Source organism: Salmo trutta, chromosome 14 (genome assembly GCF_901001165.1).
Source record: "Salmo trutta chromosome 14, fSalTru1.1, whole genome shotgun sequence".
Classification (NCBI taxonomy): domain Eukaryota; kingdom Metazoa; phylum Chordata; class Actinopteri; order Salmoniformes; family Salmonidae; genus Salmo; species Salmo trutta.
The window spans coordinates 33,875,957-33,898,282 of NC_042970.1; the positions used below are offsets into that span (position 1 = coordinate 33,875,957).

A 22,326-nucleotide genomic window follows, 5' to 3' on the forward strand; every position below is an offset into this window, starting at 1 on the left:
TATTTATAAAGCCCTTCTTACATCAGCTGATGTCACAAAGTGCTGTACAGAAACCCAGCCTAAAACCCCAAACAGCAAGCAATGCAGGTGTAGAAGCACGGTGGCTAGGAAAATCTCCCTAGAAAGGCCAGAACCTAGGAAGAAACCTAGAGAGGAACCAGGCTATGAGGGGTGGCCAGTCCTCTTCTGGCTGTGCCGTGTGGAGATTATAACAGAACATGGCAAAGATGTTCAAATGTTCATAGATGACCAGCAGGGTCAAATAATAATAATCACAGTGGTTGTAGAGGGTGCAACAGGTCAACACCTCAGTAGTAAATGTCAGTTGGCTTTTCATAGCCGATCATTCAGAGTATCTCTACTGCTCCTGCTGTCCCCAGAGAGCAGGTTTGGGACAGGTAGCACGTCTGGTGAACAGGTCAGGGTTCCATAGCTGCAGGCAGAACAGTTGAAACTGGAGCAGAAGCACAACCAGGTGGACTGGGGACAGCAAGGAGTCATCTGGCCAGGTAGTCCTGAGGCATGGTTCTAGGGCTCAGGTCCTCCGAGAGAGAGAAAGAAAGAAAGAAAGAAAGAAAGAAAGAAAGAAAAAGAGAGAGAGAATTAGAGAGAGCATACTTAAATTCACACAGGACACCGGATAAGACAGGAGAAATACTTCATATATAACAGACTGACCCTAGCCCCCCGCCACAAACTATTGCAGCATAAATACTGGAGGCTGAGATAGGAGGGTCGGGAGACACTGTGGCCCCGTCTGACGATACCTCTGGACAGGGCCAAACAGGCAGGATATAACCCCACCCACTTTGCCAAAGCACAGCCCCCACACCACTAGAGGGATATCTTCAACCACCAACTTACCATCCTGAGACAAGGCCGAGTATAGCCCATGAAGATCTCCCCCACGGCACAACCCAATGGAGGGTGCCAACCCGGACAGGAAGATCACGTCAGTGACTCAACCCACTCAAGTGACGCATCCCTCCTTGGGACGGCATGGAAGAGCACCATTAAGCCAGTGACTCAGCCCCTGTATTAGGGTTTGAGGCAGAGAATCCCAGTGGAGAGAGGGGAACCGGCCAGGCAGAGACAGCAAGGGCGGTTCGTTGCTCCAGTGCCTTTCCGTTCACCTTCACACTCCTGGGCCAGACTACACTCAATCATAGGACCTACTGAAGAGATAAGTCTTCAATAAAGACTTAAAGGTCGAGACCAAGTCCGCGTCTCTCACATGGATAGGCAGACCATTCCATAAAAATATAGTCCAAAAAAGGAATAGTGTAAATGATGAGCAGATCAGAGTGTGAAAGTGTTAAAAAGACTCTTCTGTTTTGGTCTAAGGTAGTGGGGGCAAGGAATTATCTAGGGGAGTTGGTAAGCTTAGATGACAACCTTAGATGCCATAGAGGAGACATTGAGATGGACTGGCACTTGTATTGCCTCTTCTCTCGCCATGGTGTGTTCAATTAATTACAGTGACGATGGATGTTGGTAAAGTCTAGTTATGATCCACAGGTCCCGAAGGTGCCCCAGCCATTCACAACTTCTAGTGTGGCTGACATAGGAGCTCAGGGCAATTTTGAGGCTTCACAATGTTTCATCGAAATGTACAGCTTTGTGTCATCCGCATAGCAGTGAAAGTTAATATTATGTTTCCGAATGACATCACCAAGAGGTAAAATATATAGTGAAAACAATAGTGGTCCTAAAACGGAGCCTTGAGGAACACCAAAATTTACAGTTGATTTGTCAGAGGACAATAAATATATTTTTACATAAAATTAGACATAATGAGGATGGCTCTAGATTGCAGAGAAAAGCTGTTTCAGGTGATTGAAAAATGCTAAATTCTCCTATTTATGGACAGGGGGCCTAGTCCCCATTCGGACTACCATCCAGCCTTCCTCACATACTTTGTGATTTATGGGGTGTATGACGCCCCTGAGGGCACATATATGTTTGAGAGTGTATGAGTGTGCAGCTGTGCATGTGTGATAGTGAGCGTGGCGCAGGACTGGCACGGTGGGGAATACTGTGTTATTGCTGCAGAAGCACACTGAGACAGCCTTATGGGAAGAGCAGATGGGCATTTCCATGAGGCTGTGCTGCTGTGGCCTGAATTAGGACAGCCTCTACCTCTCCTCTCCTCTCTCTATTTCTCTTCTCTTTCTCTCTCTTTCTCTGGCCTCACTCTCCCCCCTCTCTCTTCTTCCTCTCTCTCTCCCTTCTTCCTCTCTCTACACTATAGATATAAAAGTATGCGGACACCCCTTCAAATGAGTGGATTCGGCTTTTTCAGTCACACACACTGCTGACAGGTGTATAAAATCGAGCACACAGCCATGCAATCTCCATAGACAAACATTGACAGTAGAATGGCCTTACTGAAGAGCTCAGTGACTTTCAACGTGGATGCCACCTTTCCAACAAGTCAGTTCGTCAAATTTCTACCCTGCTAGAGCTGCCCCAGTTAACTAATTGCTTTTATTGTCAAGTGGAAATGTCTAGGATCAACAATGGCTTAGCCACGAAGTGGTAGGCCACACAAGCTCACAGAACGTGACCCCCGAGTGCTGAAGCACGTAGCGTGTAAAAATCGCCTGTCATCGGTTGCAACACACACTACCGAGTTCCAAACTGCCTTTGGAAGCAACGTCAGCATAATAACTGTTCTTTGGGAGCTTCATGAAATGAGTTTCCATGGCCGAGCAGCCGCGGTTGGGGTGGTGTAGGAGGAGCAGTGGAAACCCATTCTCTGGAGTGATGAATCACGCTTCACCATCTGTCAGTCTGACGGACAAGTCTGGGTTTGGCGGATGTCAGGAGAACGCTGCATGCCCGAATGCATAGTGCAAACTATAAAGTTTGGTGGAGGAGGAATAATGGTCTGGGGATGTTTTTCATGGTTTGGGCTAGGTCCCTTAGTTCCAGTGAAGGGAAATCTTAACTCTACAGCATACAACAAATTTCTAGACGATTCTGTGCTTCCAACTTTGTGGCAACAGTTTGGGGAGGCCCTTTCCTGTTTCAGCATGACAATTCCCCCGTGCACAAATCGAGGTCCATACAGAAATGGTGGCTGCACTGGCTGCTGCTGTTGATCCTTCTCGCTCATTAACTTGTAGAAACCAGTTTGAAAATGATTTCCATAAACCATTAATCAATGGAATTTATCAAATGGAATAGAGATGTGTGCTTGCAAGCGCAAAATAAAATCAGATACTTCACATGGTATCATCAATAAGTTTTGATCATACTGTATTATCATTCTCACTGTACATTTTCACCAAAAAACCTGAGCACCTCTTTAGGAAATCTGACTCTTCTCTCTAATATTGCACTGGGGAAATTGCACAGCAACCTCAGGTTTTCTATTTCCGAAACCCACCAAGTGTAAATTCAATAATTGTTTTCTCTGCATGGGGAGAAAACATTGAAGTCATTTAGCTACTGAAGTCCAAACTAGCCATAGATGAATATCTTCTGCACCAACATAATCAACACTACTGCTGTACCACTATTACAACATAACATTTCACCACCCTGGAGCCTTCTATTATTAATGCAATAATGAGTGCTGCACCACTCTAGTCTCTATTAGCTTTAGCACTATTTCAACTCCTGTACTTTTACTCTGTTTCTGTGTCAGGTTACTGTGTTTTGATACTGAGCCATGGACATGGTGCTCGGCTGTGCTTTTGTCTTTCGGCACTCTGTTCTTCCACTGTGCTGGGTTTCTTTCGGTGTGAAGAATACATGAGAGCTGAAAAACCTGTCAGAGCGCTGTTTGCTACGGTCATGTCTCTGTCTGAAATCTCTCTTTCCACACTCAGGCTGTGTGCTCCAGAGAGAACCTTGTTCCAAGTAATCTGCTCTATAGCAGACTCTTCCTATACAAATCCTCTCCTTGCCTGCTCCCTAATTTTCTTAATTAAATACAGAGCTCTTTCACGGAGGAGGAGTCTCCTCGTGTCGGGAATAGTATGAGCTGCATGTCTAATATGTTTAAGTCAGCTAGGCTGCAGTACAAAGTGAATATGGAACTAGAAGTTAATCAATAATAGTGATTCAAGAAAGATAAACAGTGTGAAAGATTTTTGTTTCTCAATACATAGGAGTATTCTGCTTGAAGTATATTTGATTTCTGTCTGCCAGACTGACAGATCAGTAATTTGACCAAAAGTTAAGAGTTGCCTTTGAGCAAATACATCTAATTGCTTGAGGTGTGAGGGATGGGTGGATCATGTCATTCCCCAAGGCACTGGCAACAATTTGTTATAGGTATCACTGGGCCTGAGAGCATTCACATAATTTGAGTGGTGAGGAAGCCTGACAATGACAAGTAAGTCAGGTACATGGTTTTAATCATTGCCCACAACACACTGTATCCGTGACATGGCCTCTGGGTTACGCTTGATCTCCTCTGGGACCGTGTAAGGATGAATAAAAACAAGCATAAGATACATCCTGGGGCATGGGGAATTACATTTAAGATTATTGATGGAGGAGAAACTAAATATTGATTGGGAGTTATCTACTAATGTTGAGAAATGTATGTTTAGTTACTATTGTGTAAATGTGTGAACCATTTTCTTTTGATGCTGAACTCAGGCTTTTCCATTCCAAGTCAAAGTATACTCAGTGATGTGTCAACTCGTACATGTTGATGTGTGGACATACTTATGTGTCACTTAATGGGTCTGCTACACAAGTCCTATGTCAATAGTATACCATCAAGCTGCCTGTCACAATCAGCTATGGCTCTGCATCATTTTATCAACACTGACAGCTGACTCAACAAATGAAATAGTTTGCGCCATCCAGCAGTTTAATTTTTCTGACCCAATATTATTTTCTTTCTATCTCCTCACTCTTATAATTCTAGTGTTTTTGAAAAAGTGAAATCTGTCAATTTAGTCTGAGTGCTAAGACGTTGTAAACTAGATGCCTTTCCTGGACTTAATTTATAAGACTTGTCGACAGTAACGGTGCGTGGGTAAAGCCAGAAAGAAATGCCATATTACACCTGATAATTGCGTTGTTTGCTTTATAACCTGTTAGTTTATAAGCCTTGCGACCGTGATATACAGGTCTAAGGCCGAGACAATAAGAAGACACAGTGGCAGAATAAATTCAACCACACCTTTGTTTTATCACAAAACCGGAGAGCAACCTCTGTCCAGTGAAATCCACAAAGCATATTGCATGTAACCAACAGTTACATGACCTTCAGCATGGTCAAGCAATTGAACTTTTCTGACATTTTCGAACCACTAAACAACTATTAATTTAGAACCACGGAGAGTTACCGTCAGTCGCAAAGAAAACAGGAGCTGCCTCCACTATTCCAGCACCATTTTAACTTCAACATTTCATCATAATCAAGTCACCTATGCTTAGTCTAATACAGCGACAACTAAAAGATATCAAAAACAATTGTACAATTAACATAAGCTACAGTTGAGGTCGGAAGTTTACATACACTTAGGTTGGCGTCATTAAAACTTGTTCTTCAACCACTCCACAACTTTCTTGTTAACAAACTAAAGTTTTGGCAAGTCGGTTAGGACATCTACTTTGTGCATGACACAAGTCATTTTTCCAATAATTTTTAACAGACAGATTATTTCACTTTTAATTCACTGTGCCTTTAAACAGCTTGGAAAATTCCAGAAAATTATGTCATGGCTTTAGAAGCTTCTGATAGGCTAATTGACATCATTTGAGTCAATTGTAGGTGTACCTGTGGATGTATTTCAAGGCCTACCTTCAAACTCTGTGCATCTTTGCTTGACATCATGGGAAAATCAAAAGAAATCAGCCAAGACCCCAGAAAAAAAGTTGTAGACCTCCACAAGTCTGGTTCATCCTTGGGAGCAATTTGCAAATGCCTGAAGGTACCACGTTCATCTGTACAAACAATAGTACGCAAGTATAAACACCATGGGACCACGCAGCAGTCATACCGCTCAGGAAGGAGACACACTCTGTCTCCTAGAGATTAACGTATGTTGGTGCGAAAAGTGCAAGTCAATCCCAGAACAACAGCAAAGGACCTTGTGAAGATGCTGGAGGAAACAGGTACAAAAGTATCTATATCCACAGTAAAACGAGTCCTATATCACCATAACCTGAAAGGCCGCTCAGCAAGGAAGAAGCCACTGCTCCAAAACTGCCATAAAAAAGCCAGACTATGGTTTGCAACTGCACATGGGGACAAAGATCGTAGTTTTTGGAGAAATGTCCTCTGGGCTGATGAAACAAAAATAGAACTGTTTGGCAATAATGACCATCGTTATGTTTGGAGGAAAAAGGGGGAGGCTTGCAAGCCAAAGAACACCATTCCAATCATGAAGCACAGGGGTGGCAGCATCATCTTGTGGGGGTGCTTTGCTGCAGGAGGAACTTGTACACTTCACAAAATTGATGGCATCACGAGGAAGGAAAATGATGTGGATATATTGAAGCAACATCTCAAGACATCAGTCAGGAAGTTAAAGCTTGGTCGCAAATGGGTCTTCCAAATGGATAATGATCCCAAGCATACTTCCAAAGTTGTGGCAAAATGGCTTAAGGACAACAAAGTCAAGGTATTGGAGTGACCATCACAAAGCCCTGACCTCAATCCTATAGAACATTTGTGGGCAGAACTGAAAAAGCATGTGCGAGCAAATAGGCCTACAAACCTGACTCAGTTACACCTGCTCTTTACACCTGCTCTATCAGGAGGAATGGACCAAAATTCACCCAACTTATTGTGGGAAGCTTGTGGAAGGCTACCCGAAACGTTTGACCCAAGTTAAACAATTTAATGGCAATGCTACCAAATACTAATTGAGTGTATGTAAACTTCAGACCCACTGGGGATGTGATGAAAGAAATAAAAGCTGAAATAAATCATTCTCTCTACTATTATTCTGACATTTCACATTGTTAAAATAAAGTGGTGATCCTAACTGACCTATGACAGGGACTTTTTCTAGGATTAAATGTCAGGAATTGTGAAAAACTGAGTTTAAATGTATTTGGCTAAGGTGTATGTAAACATCTGACTTCAACTGTAAATATGATGTGGCTGTCCATGGTTCTGATTTCCGTGTGTGTGTGTGTGTGTGTGTGTGTGTGTGTGTGTGTGTGTGTGTGTGTGTGTGTGTGTGTGTGTGTGTGTGTGTGTGTGCATGCGTGTTCATGCAAGTAGAAAAAAACATTTTGACTCACCCTACTTGTAGAGAAACGAGAATCCTGCTCTCTTTCATCACTCTGTCATATAGTACACACTTGTATTTTTTGTTGTCCTAGGCTACCTGGCTAAAATGCTTGCTCACTAGCCTAATTTCCTTTCAAGGGCATGGTTAGCTAGTGAACATTTGCCTTCTACATCTAGCTACATATTGAACTTCCATCCTCTCAGGCCAGGGGCACAATGTATGAATTTATGGTTGGATCAGAATTGCCGTGTTAATCATTGGCCATTACGGAGAATTAAGTAAAAGTCCAAATCCCTATCTCCATCCATGGCTAATTTAGGAATGGGTCAATTTTAGCTAGTTAGCCACCAGAGGACAACAACACAATGAGATGCAGAACGAGTTTCTGTCAATGACGTATGCTCTCGATGCGATGTGATTGGAGTGAAGCCAAATCCAAACTGGCTTCCCTTGACTTTCTTTTGGTGCGCCAGGACCATTCACAGTTGAGCTCAATCAGTTTAGCTCAACGCTGATGGGCTATTATTATTATTTCAATTTTTTTATCAAGGGAGGCCAAATGCTCCCTTCCCTTGCGTTCAATGCTCCCGAATGGCGCAGCGATCCAAGGCGCTTCATCTCAGTGCAAGAGGTGTCACTACAGTCCCTGGTTCAAATCAGGCTGTATCACATCCTGCCGTGATTGGGAGTCCCATAGGGCGGTGCACAATTGGCCCAACATCGTCTGGGTTTTGCCTGGGTAGCCGTCCTTGTAAATAACAATTTGTTCTTAACTGACTTGCCTAGTTAAATAAATGTTAAAAATGAAAAATGCTACGGGCAGCAGCAATGTCATACTTTTTGGACCTGACAGCATCAGATAGATGGCCTACACATACAGAGGGGCGCTGTTTCGTGCGCTCGGATGCTTTCTCAGGTGATAAGCAAAAGATACATTATTTTATGTCTTTTTCTTTTTTTCTCTGTCAATTTTTTTGGGGAAGCCTGGCTTCCCTTGGCATCCATGAATACACGCCAGTGCTTGTCAATGATTTCAGGGCTGCGTGCATCCCAATTAAAATCATTGTTGCATTACAGTTGAGCAAACTGCCCACTAGATACACACACGTTGAATCAACATTGTTTCCACGCCATTTCAATGAAATTACATTGAACCAACTTATAATAGACGTTGAATTGACTTCTGTGCCCATTGGGTAAAGGTTGATGGTAGTGCTAATCTAGGAAGTTCTATTTTTAGATGAAAGTTAGACTTAGATTTTGTACTTTCTGAATCTTGTGTCAGTTGGCACTTAAGTTGGTGCTCGAATTCTCCTAGGAGAAAAAACTGGCTGCTGCTAGCTGTCTGAACATGTGTTTAAAAAGCCTGTCGAGGTGGGTTAGGGAAGGAGAGGTTTTTGGAGAATGTTTCATGGCAATAATAACTAGAGCTCCCAGTCAGGGAATCTCTAGTCAGCCAGGCAGGAAGCCTCCAGGGAAACACACTTTTCAAATATTAAACAGACAACTACTCATATGTTTTAAACAGTTTCTATGGCAACATGCATAAAACGCAAGAACTATTTTGAATATGATTTGACTGCCACCTTCTCTTGTTAAAAGAACAAGATATTTTATTTACATATTACTGTAATAGTGTAGCAATAATTCCTGTGACACATACCGCGCCAATACAAATCACCATATATGACATTCTGAGGTTTAGAGTCTAGATGGATGACTAGTTTGTATCTGGACGATTGAGGTCTTGGGTTCAATTCCAGCTGCTTCTGATTTTGCTATCGTAGAGTGTATTGTATAATATTAATGCATTCATTTGAATAAATATCTCAGTTAGGAAATCACATCTGGTATTCATCCCTCTGATCTCCGAGAATAATAAGGACGGCAGGTACCCTAGCGGTTAAGAGCGTTGGGCCAGTAGCCGAAAGGTTGCTGGGTTGAATCCCAGATCCGACTAGGAGAAAAATATGCCGATGTGCCCTTGAGCAAGGCACTTAACCCTAATTATTCCTGTAAGTCGCTCTGGATAAGAGCGTCTGCAAAACAGAAAACTTAATAAAGAGTCCTGTGATTAAGACTCATTCAGGCACATCACAACAGATTTCCCTTGACATCTCCCAATGTTTGACTTCATTTACGCTGCATTTTCAACTAGCAAAAATGTTTAATAATCGTTAATTATTATGATATACAGAATTAATTAGATATCTCATAGAGGTCTTGGTCAAATAACCCTGATCTTCTATATATGGCCGTGCATACTATTTCAACATAATTTCAGAACACCTACGCATCTATTTTCTTATTCTTGACTTGAATGTTAAAATTGCACAAATTAAATGTCAAACAAAGTATTGAATGCCAACGTAATTCATGATGTGCTATCAAATTTCATTAAAGGAAAGGTTTGCTGGAATTCAAGATGTTATGCTATGAGAGTGAGACCCTGAATTAAAAGAGAATGCAAGTGGCGTGGCATTCTTTGGCGTGATCAGACCAGACTCCCCTTCTGTCTGTCTCTCTGTGTCTGTCTTTTTCTGTGTATTTCTTTGTAGTGAAATGGAATCTATATCTAAATGTAGTTCATACCGTGTGTTTCCATATCAAGGCAATGAATCATCTGATATTGCATGACTTTATTGGTGGATGTTGTTGACAGTGTGGTAGATCAGATCTGACATATCTGGGTAGTAGGCTATGTGGGCATCCCTGGAGCCCGTGGCAACCCCAGGATGTTGTCACACAATCAGCAGAAAGGAGATTTGTGAAATACACTGCTGGGACTCAGAAGGAGATGAGAGGCTACAGATTGGAGTGAGACTGATTGTCCCTGTTGGCCAAAATGCTAGTGAGACTACAGTATTCTGTATCTGATATGGCTCATTTCATCAACTTATGAAATTATGAGTTATAAAGAAATGACCCACATGCAATATCTGTTTTGATTCAATAAAATATCAGAACTCCCATTAATGCAGTGAATTGTACTACATGTATAACAGTTATAGTACTAAACTTTACCAGTACTATTATGAGGGTGTAAAGCAGGCATCATCAACTAGATTTAGCAGGGGGCGATTTTGTCTTGAGAGGATGGTCATAGGGCCGGAACATATTTACAAATAATTTGTTGACTGCAAATTGACCGCTGATTTAGTGGTTGCTCCAAGAACTTGGGGGGCCAACTAAAACCTCCCATGAGCCAAATTTGGCCTATGGGCTGCCAGTTGGGGAACCCCGGTGTAAAGTCTAGGTACAGTAAATACCTACAGTATTGTTGAAATCTTGATCATGGTCTCATGGTACCTCTCTCCCTCTCCAGGTGGCCAACCTCCTTCGTCTTTTCCAGATTCCTCAGATCAGCTATGCCTCCACCAGCGCCAAGCTCAGTGACAAGAGCCGCTACGACTACTTTGCCCGCACGGTGCCCCCTGACTTCTATCAGGCCAAGGCCATGGCAGAGATCCTGCGCTACTTCAATTGGACCTACGTGTCCACCGTGGCATCGGAGGGCGACTACGGGGAGACAGGTATCGATGCCTTCCAGCAGGAAGCCCGCGCCAGCCAGATCTGCATCGCCACCTCAGCTAAGGTGAGCCGCTCGATGAACCGCTACAGCTACGACCAGGTGATCCGCTCGCTACAGCAGAAGTCCAACGCCAAGGTGGTCATCCTTTTCACGCGCAGTGAGGATGCCCGGGAACTGCTGGTAGCCGCCAACCGCATGAACGTGTCCTTCATCTGGGTGGCCAGTGATGGCTGGGGGAGACAGGATAGCGTGGTGAGAGGCAGCGAGGCTGTGGCAGATGGGGCCTTCACCATCGAGCTGGCCTCCTACCCCATACTTCAGTTTGCTGAGTACTTCACAGGCCTGAACCCCTACAACAACACACGCAACCCCTGGTTCAGGGAGTTCTGGGAGAATCGTTTCCAGTGTAGCCTCCATGACCTGGGCTGTGGGAAGCACTCTCTGCGCGATGGCCTGTTTGAGCCGGAGTCGAAGATCATGTTTGTGGTGAATGCTGTCTATGCCATGGCTCATGCCCTGCACAACATGAGGCAGACACTGTGCCCCAACGCCACCACCAAGGTCTGTGACGCTCTGAAGCCAGGCAATGGCAGGAGGTTCTACAGGGAGTATATTCTCAAGACCAAGTTTGACGGTGAGTTAAGAAGATTGATGTGTATGGCTATGACAAGGCTACATGACTATACTGTATACAGAGAAATTAGATGTTCTATATCCTAAAAAAATACTATATCTAGGATTGTTACCGTGACCATATTACCGCCACACCAGCAGTCACGAGTCAACTTCCAAGTCAAATTCCACGGTAACTGCGCTCTAATGCTGCTGATGGTCATTAGTAGCCTACCAAACAGCAGCAGGCTGCTGAGGGGAGGATGGCTCAGAATAATGGCCGGAACGGTGCAAATGAAATGGCGTCAAACACATGGAAAGTATACGTTTGCTATATTTGGTACCATTCCACTTTTGACGCTCCAGCCATTACCAGGATTCTGTCCTACCCGATTAAGGTTCCACCAACCTCCTGTGAGGCCAATACTCTGCACTCTATTGTCCTTCTAATCACTCTGACATCAATGCAAATGAAATCAAAAATCAAATCAAATCAAACACTTCATGGGAGCCCTGCCATTCACAGTTTGAGAGGAATAGGATCACCTGTTGCTCAGTGAGAGCCAGCTCCTTATAGCTGGTTGATGCATGGAAAGAAATGTGTTCCTATAAGCCCATGTTGTACAACATTTCTATAGGCTATGCAATTGCGTGAGAAAACAGAGTTTTGATGGCCTCTATTAAAAAGAGGAGGATCCAATCATATTTCTATAGGCTTACAATATTTATTTCACAACATTCCTAAAATGAAGCACATTGCTTTGCTTTACAACTGGAGTAGCCTACCTGGCTGGCATGAAAATGAACCACCGGAAAAGCGTCCTCCATTTGCTGTTGAAATGCATACAGATGACATGTCTTTTTTCCCCTACTCGTGTTCCGACAGATGCATGATAATGGCCTTTCTAAATCAAAACTAATTTCACACATATATAATTTAGCATATGTAAAGACCAGATTAAATTGAGAATAGTCTGATGGGTGAGAATATTATCACTTGTGAATGATGCCCAGCGTGTGTAGTCTAAAAGGCAAGGAACAGTGTATGCACTTTTTCAAATTAGTCGCATGTATCATGTAGCCGAGCCCATAGGCCTATATGTTTTAGAGAGCCCATAGCTCATAGGCCTATACGTTTTGGAGAGCCCAGAGCCCATAGCCTACAGAACCTAGAGAAACGTGTTCTTATAAGCCCAGTTATTGCGCAATCGTGTGAGTTTTGACTGGACACTATTTAAAAGAGTATCCCAGCTTTCTCTTGTAGCTATATTTATTGCTAAATTCTTAAAATGATGCACATTAATCAGCTTTACGAACGGGGTAGCATACCTGGCATATTTAAAACGTAACCTCCATTCGCTATTCAAGTGCAGGCTACTGATGACGTCTGTTATTTTGTGGGTCATTCTAAATAAAAAAATATTCCACACATATACAGCATTAGTAGGTTAAACGTAAATACCAGACAATAAATTGAGAATAGTCTGATGGGTGAGAATATTATTCAGTGCTTGCCAAATTGTGAATGAGATACTGATGAAGTGTGTGCAGCCTTAATACAACTCAATTTCATTAGTTGCGTCATGCAGCCTTAGAATATATTAGAAATCAAGACATATTGCCTAACGTTTGTATCACAACTAAATCTGCATAAATAACTCTAAATGAAGCATATAGGAGGACCTGTTTCTTTGTCAACCACTCAACACAGAATAGCTGCATGTGCACACCCCTTCGTAAATCGTTTGGATAAAATATCCTTTCTATGTTATTCAGCTATGTTCAATTGTATTGTTCTTACTATAAAATAATATGAAATAATGCCATGGGAATTATAAGCAAATCTTGCCTGCTAAATTAACTAGTGTAGCCTACAGCTATATGGCATAGCCAGATCAGAATATGCTATTCTGTTCTTCTGAAATAGGCTACATTTTCTTCACATCATAATGTTTCTTTAGACTTGACTAAAATAAATCATGGATTTATTGTGATTGTGTAGGCTATATTAAATGGATTTATTAGACTTTTTAAAACTGTACATGTTCCAAAGGTCCGCTAAGTGTGGAAGCCGGAGATGCTAAACGTGTTTATGTTACATAAAGGTCAATTACTGTGAGTCCTGCAGTGATTTGCATGACAATCACCAGTGGCTGACAACATTTCATGACCTCCGTAGTCTAACTATATCCTAAGAAATGTGATTTCCCTTTAGAATATTGCCAGAGAACAAATTTACCATATTCAATTCGGTTTTTTAGTACTTCATTTGGTTTATCTATATTATCCTTTTCTCTAATTATCCTCTCACCACATAATGTTGAAAATTAAAACTACACTGCATGATATCTTGCAATCATAATCTACCCATGAGTGCCCTGCTTGGTGACAAATTTGATTACATCAAATTAGATCCATTGTATCAATTCCTACCTAAACATAGGAACAGTCCAATGACTAATTCAAGTTGTTGTTTATAATACTGCTGAAGATAACAGCTTGCAACGATTCAATTTGCAAAGATGAAACATCCATGTCCAGCCTCACTCTCTGAGGCTCATTTTGTCACACATCTCATCTGCCTGGAGTGCGAGGACAGTGATTTGGCCCAGAACCTGGATATCACAAACAGGAATTACTGTACATAAACACTTTCATCAGGCATCGACACTTTCATTCATGTGGTGAGCAAAGATAGTTAGCAAGTGTATCAGATAATTTATGTAAAACCCTATAGCATCAACACATCTGTACAACAACACCACCAAGCCAAATGCACTAACTACTAAACTATTGACTGAGTAAGTAGTCTTAAAGTATTGATGGAGTAAAAGGCAATAATATTTTCATGCATGAGTAATGGTGGGTGGTTTGAAGTCCATGAGGGTTGCTTTACCCAAGCAATCCATCTCAGCCGTTCATGGATTTTAGATGGATCCCCAGGGGATCTTGCTGTCAGAAGACATCAGATTGGACTACAAGACTACAATCGCCCAATGGCCTGAAGTGTATGGACATCTGTGGGGAGAAGGCAGTACAGCAGGGTCACAAACGACCCTTTATCCATAATAAAGCCCTGTTTCCTCTAGTTAAAAAAGGGCCTATTCAGCTAAGAATGGTTCTAAAAAATCCTATAAATGCATTGATATTTCTATACATGGCTTGCAAATAGTTTTTCCATAGTTAGACATTATGAATTGTTGCATTATTTTCCAGAGAACACATGGAGCCCGAGTTAATTATCCCTTTTATACCATGGCTATAATTAAGCAAAAACGCCCTTGAAACCGGAGATTATCGTGTGTTATACAACGGGTGAGTCTAATCCCGGATGCTGATTGGTTAAAACCGCATTCCACAAGTTATGACTATTCCACAAGTTAACACCGGCTAAATCTATGACGTTGAAATGCCTATTTACTCTGACTGCACAATCCACTGTCTCATCAGATCAGCCAGGCAACTTATATACTAAATCTACTCAGTAAAAGCATCTAGACATTATCTCCCTTCTAGACTAGAATTTGGTTTTCAACAGCGGAGATTTGAATAACCTTGCTCTCTGTCTCGCCAACATTTGCAACATTGTTTCAATATTGAAATTCGATCTCTAGCTGTCCTATGGTAATGAACGTGTCGGGAGTCGGGATGAGACAGACAAGCTGGCAGCTTTTTTCAACCAGTCGAAATCATGAATCTGCATAATTTTTTATGGATATACTGTATTTTCTCATGTTTTGACCCAGTTGTTCATTCTAATCACTCTATTCATTCGACGTTGCTATGCTAAACAAATCATTGGCATGTAGCTAGCTGGCAGACATTCAATGATGATGAGAGACAAGAACTTCAATAAAGAATGATTTAATAAATATACAGTATTCCTACATAGGCAACAATTTATGGTTGGCGAGTCCGAGCTAACCAACCTAGCTGGTGATGTTAATAGTGAAGTTTCCGTTGATGGCACACCGTTAGAAGAACTCTCCATGGCCCTGGTTAGTGACAGCCAGTGATTTCCTCTTCTTTGGCGGAGAATGGGACTTACCTCTCACATTGTTGCCAGCTAAAAGGCGTGCCAGCACTTTCTGTTCTCCATGTTAGGGGCTGCCAATAACTGTTGAGTGAGCTCTCACACCGATGGCCACTCATATCTATTTCCCTTGCCTCCAGGCCCGCATCGAATAACTTTTGCCTTCTGAAGTTGCTACCCAAGCGGGCTGGTCCTTAGATATTTTCTCATGTTTTGACCCAGTCCTTCATTCTAACCATTCTATTCATTCGATGTTGCTATATAATTGGCATGTAGCTATCTATCTCAGATTAAATGATGAGCGACAATAACTTCAATAAATAAGGATTTAATAAATACCCAATAGGCTTACATATGCTGCCTTGCGCCAGTTTCCCTGGTGAATTATTAGTTTCATGTTCATTGTTCAATCTTAGGCTTGCTAGCCTACTCGCAAGGGAGAGATCACATTTGTAAAATTATACATTGTTCCACAGGTCATAGAGGAGGCAACCCCCAACTGTTTCAAACCAAATAGTAGTGTGGAAAAATAATGTGTAGACGCTTTTTTTCCCAGAGGGAGATGAAGTTCATTCATTTCCTGCCTGCAACTGTGGAATTATGATATTTTGCAGGAGTTGTTGTCCCATATCAACCAATCAGGATCCAAACAACCCATTTTATAATTTAACACATTTGCCTCTAGAAATGGCCATGGGGCTGTAGTGGAGCAGGTTGAGAGCTTCAAGTTCCTTGGTGTCCACATCACCAACAAACTGTCATGGTCCAAACACACCAAGAGAGTCGTGAAGAGAGCACGACAACACCTATTCCCGCTCGGGAGACTGAAAAGATTTGTCATGTGTCCTCAGCTCCTCAAAAAGTTATACAGCTGCACCATCAAGAGCAACCTGACTGGTTGCATCACCGCCTGCTATGGCAACTGCTCGGCCTCCGACTACAAGGCGCTACAGAGGGTAGGGCGTATGGCCCAGTACATCACTGGGGCCAAGCTTCCTGCCATCCAGGACCACTATAACAGGAGGTGTCAGAGGAAGGCCCTAAAAATTGCCAAAGACTCCAGCCGCCCTAGTCATAGACTGTTCTCTCTGCTACCGCATGGCAAGCGGTACCGGAGCACCAAGTCTAGGTCCAAAAGGCTTAAACAGTTAATCAAATTGCTACCCGGACTATTTGCATTGACCACCCCCCCCCCCCCCTTTTTATGCTGCTGCCACTGTTTATTATCTATTATCTATGCATAGTCACTTTACCCCTACATACATGTACATATTTACTCAATTACCTAGACTAACCTGTAGCCCCGCACATTGACTCGGTACCAATTGAATTCTACCATGCCGATATGCTGTGCGTTATAGGGAAATAATGCACGCTCAAGAATGCCCTTCAAGCCATTAAGAAACGAGTATTCAACAATGCCATGGTATAATCTGCTGTAAATCCATAGTTTTTGACACCTGAATAGTAAAACAGGCTGCTGAATCGCATTCACATTCAAGTGCAATAAACCTGTGTCAAAGAAAACAGAGTCAACCTTCTGGCTTCAATTATGTAAATGCTGGGTTTGCACCTGTGTCCCCGATGCATCAGCTACTGTTCAATCCCATGTGGAAGGAATGGATTGTCAGAGGGGAGATACAGAGGTGAAGTGATGAAGCAGAAACAAGCTCATTCCATCAGAACATGTCGACTCCAAGATCGTCGATTTATTATATCAATGATGCTAGGAAAGAAAACACAATTAATTCAAAATACCAATCTTAGTCAGAGTTCAGAGGGTTGATCATATATTGTATTGTTATGGATAGACATTAATTTGCTTATTTGACTTTCAACGATCATAACACGTCCATGGTCTTCTCTTTCACACCTTGCAGCTCCATTCCGTCCAGCAGACACAGAGAACATGGTGAGGTTCGATGCCTTTGGAGACAGCCTGGGCCGCTACAACATATTCCACTACCACAAAGAGGACGGGCGCTATGTCTACCATAAGGTGGGCTACTGGGCCCAGAGTCTGACCTTCAACACCAGCCAGATCCCCTGGGAGGGTCATGCTGTACCCACCTCCCAGTGTAGCGACCCCTGCAGGAAGAACGAGGTGAAAAGCATGCAGCCTGGAGACGTGTGCTGCTGGATCTGCATCCCTTGCCAGTCCTACCAGTACCTGATGGATGAGTTCACCTGCACCGACTGCAAGTTTGGCGAATGGCCCCTGGCCAACTTGACGGGCTGCTACAACCTGCCTGAGGAGTACATCCGCTGGGAGGATGCCTGGGCTATAGGCCCGGTTACCATCTCCTGCCTGGGCATAATGTGTACACTCTTCATCATCGGCCTCTTCCTCAAGCACAACGACACCCCCGTGGTGAAGGCCAGTGGGCGGGAAGTGTCCTACATTCTCCTGCTGGGTGTTCTGATGTGCTACAGCATGACTTTCATCTATATCGCCAAGCCCTCCATGGCTGTGTGTACCCTACGTCGACTTGGCCTGGGCACCTCCTTCGCTGTTTGCTACTCAGCGCTCCTCACCAAGACTAACCGCATCGCACGTATCTTCAGCGGAGTGAAGGACGGAGCCCAGCGGCCGAGGTTCATCAGCCCTGCCTCCCAGGTGGCCATCTGCGGGGGTCTGATCTCTTGCCAACTGGTGGTGGTGGTGGTCTGGCTCCTGGTGGAGACCCCGGGGGTCAGGAAGGAGGTGAGCCCAGAGAGGAGGGACATAGTTACCCTCAAATGCAACAGCAAAGACTCCAGCATGCTCATGTCCCTCACCTACAACTGCATCCTCATCATCCTCTGCACCGTGTACGCCTTCAAGACCAGGAAGTGTCCAGAGAACTTCAACGAGGCCAAGTTCATTGGGTTCACCATGTACACCACCTGTATCATCTGGCTGGCCTTCCAGCCCATCTTCTACGTCACGGCCAGCGACTACAGGGTGAGTTACCAACTCTATGGGCCAGATTCAGACTTGAGATATGTAGTTTTAATCCTTTACACTCATGGGAATTGGCATATATGGATAGGGCTAAATTGAAATGTTTCTTACAGAATAAATATGAAAATACATAAGTATGGTAGCAATTGAAAGGGAACAGTTTGGAGTTAATAGGAACATCTGTTCATTCTGTCCAGAACAACCCGGGGTATGACGTCATGTTATCTTGTAACTGCACATCAAACACAGTGATCATAAATGCTGACACTGATATTGACAACAAAACATTTGCAAAAGTTGCCCAATTAACGGGAGGGATGGGGGCAACTTCTTGTCACGCACGGTGCTCAAGTTCAGAATGTCTGTCAGTTAAACCCGTATGCAGGTGTGAGTGTAAAAGGGCTACATCAATAAAATATGGATTTAAGTAAAACATAAATGACTCAAGTCCTTGTTAAGCCAACTTATCTCAAGTCTGAATAGGGCCCAGAGAGTTTGTTATTCTGGTATAAATAATCACTCCTTTTCCAAAGAATAACACCACAACATCAACACACTGCCTAACATATATCTACTTTACAAGCTGAGGTGGAAGGCACACAAAATGGATCCCTTTGTTGTTAATTCTACTTGTGTTTTCCTGTGTCCTAATAGTCATAGTCATAAGTCAAGGAATGTGAGTTTGGCGCAATGAATCTTTTCTAAAGCACCTGCGAGTTGAGATGAGAGATATCAAATCCCTTTGAACACTTCTCTTTAACTTTGATAAAAGCAGCAGCTCTCTTTTCATGTGGCTGAGAAATCTGTTCCAGGTGAGAACAAAGGCTCAGAGGAGATCATATCATATTTGTTTTAATAGGTGGGATGGATTTGGACTGAAAACACACCTGAAATTAGCTACTGAATGACAATTAGCATAGAGCAAACGATTAGTCAATGGATTTATTAAGTAATGCTCTCCAACATATGAGTAAATATTGTATGTGTATACTTTACACAAGTGTGTATGTGGCGTGTGGACAGCAGAGCAAAAATCATAACAGCTAGGAAAATATTTCTGTGGCCAAGTGACCTAATCATGCTTGGATTGTTAAGTCTTGTACCTAAAGATCTGATGATGGAGAGAGAGAGAGTTCCAGAAAGACATACTTAGCTCTGTGGTGTTTGGTTCCCTCTGGGATCCCTCTGTGGACTGGAGCCGGGGAGAGAGGCAGACAGAGGTCCCCTGGTGACCCTATACCTCTGCAGACACAGATGGGCAGGCTGGAGAGCATGAGGTCTGGAGGTGGGACAGAACATCCCTGTGCGTAGTTTTGTGGAATGGAGTGTGAAAGAGCAGGACGTTAAGTCCCAGCTGTGTCCCGTGTGCTGGGATTATGGTATGTCTCCAAGGGCTTCAGAGGGACCCTACCTCATGGCAGAAGGGGTAGGGGAAAGAGTGGGACACAGACAGAACAGAGTGTCAGATCAACACATATCTAATCTGACCACTTTGATTATCTCTGATGTAACTGAACTGAAACAGTGGCTCATGTGATTTGTTTTGTCTGCTGTGAGGGATATACAGTGCCTTGCAAAAGTATTCATCCCCCTTGGCATTTTTCCTATTTTGTTGCATTACAACCTGTAATTTAAATTGATTTTTATTTGGATTTCATGTAATGGACATACACAAAATAGTCCAAATTGGTGAAGTGAAATTAAAAAAATAACTTGGTTCAGAAAATTCTAAAAAACTAAAATTGGAAAAGTGGTGCGTGCATGTGCATTCACCCCCTTTGCAATGAAGCCCCTACATAAGATCTGGTGCAACCAATTACCTTCAGAAGTAACATATTTAGTTAAATAAAGTCCACCTGTGTGCAATCTAAGTGTCACATGATCTCAGTATATTTACAGCTGTTCCGAAAGGCCCCAGAGTCTGCAACACCACTAAGCAAGGGGCACCACCAAGCTAGCGGCACCATGAAGACCAAGGAGGTCTCTAAACAGGTCAGGGACAAAGTTGTGGAGAAGTACAGATCAGGGTTGGGTTATAAAAAATATCTGAAACTTTGAACTTCCCACGGAGCACCATTAAATCTATTATAAAAAAAAATGAAAGAATATGGCACCACAACAAACCTGCCAAGAGAGGGCCGCCCACCAAAACTCACGGACCAGGCAAGGAGGGCATTAAGCCGTTCACTCCACAGAGCTGGGCTTTACGAAAGTGTCCAGAAAAAAACCCGTTGCTTAAAGAAGAAATAAGCAAACACGTTTGGTGTTCGCCAAAAGGCATGTGGGAGACTCCCCAAACATATGGAAGAAGGTACTCTGGTCAGATGAGACTAAAATTATATTTTTGGCCATCAAGGAAAAAACGCTATGTCTGTTGCAAACCCAACACCTTTCAGAACCCCATCCCCACAGTGAAGCATGGTGGTGGCAGCATCAATCATGCTGTGGGGATGTTTTTCATTGGCAGGGACTGGGAAAACTGGTCAGAATAGAAGGATTGATGGATGGCGCTGAATACAGGGAAATTCTTGAGGGAAACCTGTTTCAGTCTTCCAGAGATTTGAGACTGGGACAGAGGTTCACCTTCCAGCAGTACAATGACCCTAAGCATACTGCTAAAGCAACACTCGAGTGGTTTAAGGGGAAACATTTAAATGTCTTGGAATGGCCTAGTCAAAGCCCAGACCTCAATCCAATTGAGAATCTGTGGTATGACTTAAAGATTGCTGTACACGAGCAGAACCCATCCAACTTGAAGAATGGGCAAGTTGGATGGGGGGGGGGGGTGTTGAATAGTTATGCACGCTCAAGTTTTCTGTTTTTTTTTGTCTTATTTCTTGTTTGTTTCACAATAAAAAGTATTTTGCATCTCCAAAATGTTAGGCATGTTGTGTAAATCAAATGATACAAACCCCCCAAAAATCAATTTTAATTAAAGGTTGTAAGGCAACAAAATAGGAAAAATGCCAAGGGGGTGAATACTTTCGCAAGCCGCTGTGTCACTGTGCTGTGTTCTTTCTGCTACACTCTTGCTATGAGATGGTTGTCCTCACACCCTGAGATTTCAGAAATCTCTGGTTGAATAATCAAACAGTAATTTGCATATGTCACCCATGAAATGTTTAAGCAGGCAAAATATGGTGTACTGAGGCATGAATTACAAACATGATTATCAAATGAAATATTAAAGATGTCATCCCTGAAGGGGGACAAGCAGCTTTTCCTCCAACCTCTATGAAATAGGTTAACAAAGGCGATGAAACATCAGTCATATCCAAAGGTAAAGAGTGCCCTTGTTTCATGTAAACCATAGATCAGAATAATCTAACTTTGATTCCTCAAGATTTGTTTTAAATCATTGATGCCAAAAATGTGGTTCAACAAATCAAAGGCCTCATCAGCTGTCTTACCCCACGCTGTTACAAATCTCTGCAGCTAGGCTTGTACATGGTTGTACAACTATCAGATGTACAGGTAACTGCCAAAATAAAGGAAACACTTGAGTAAATGAGGGATACAAAGTGCACTGAAGAAAATATAAATGCAACATGTAAAGTGTTGGTCCCATGCTTCATGAACCCAGAAATGTTCCATACGCACAAAAAGCATATTTATCTCAAATGTGTTCATCTTTTATTGTGGCATAAACAGAACCAGTCATGATGTTTTTATCTGATTGTCAAACAGTCATTTTAATGGCTCCTTTACTAGGCTACTCGCGCACGTTCATCCACTCGCAACATATTTCCAACCTCTAAACAGTGGTGAATGGAAAGAGACATCTGTTACACAAAACACCAAAAAGTGTAATGACATTTGACAGGGGGGAAGAATTTATGCATCAGTGTTGGCCACTCATTCCTGCCTTCGCAAAATGTCAGTGTTTTTGTCTAACCACATTGCATTTTGGAATGTAGTCTATACCACCTGTTTTCAAGTCCATTCACAAATGTTTCATGACATAAGGGAATGATTAATAATGGTGTAATAGCCT

At 42.8% G+C, this 22,326-nt stretch overlaps 1 protein-coding gene across 2 annotated transcripts in view; it reads left to right on the forward strand.

Moving 5' to 3' along the window:
• The window catches only part of LOC115207886 (metabotropic glutamate receptor 2), a 59,221-nt gene that overhangs the window by 33,093 nt on the left and 3,802 nt on the right, over positions 1-22,326 (forward strand). For both annotated transcript variants that reach the window (XM_029775425.1, XM_029775424.1), the window contains 2 exons: positions 10,537-11,377; positions 17,269-18,332. In XM_029775425.1, the coding sequence (XP_029631285.1) occupies positions 10,537-11,377; positions 17,269-18,332 (1,905 nt within the window). The remainder of the gene's footprint in view (positions 1-10,536; positions 11,378-17,268; positions 18,333-22,326) is intronic.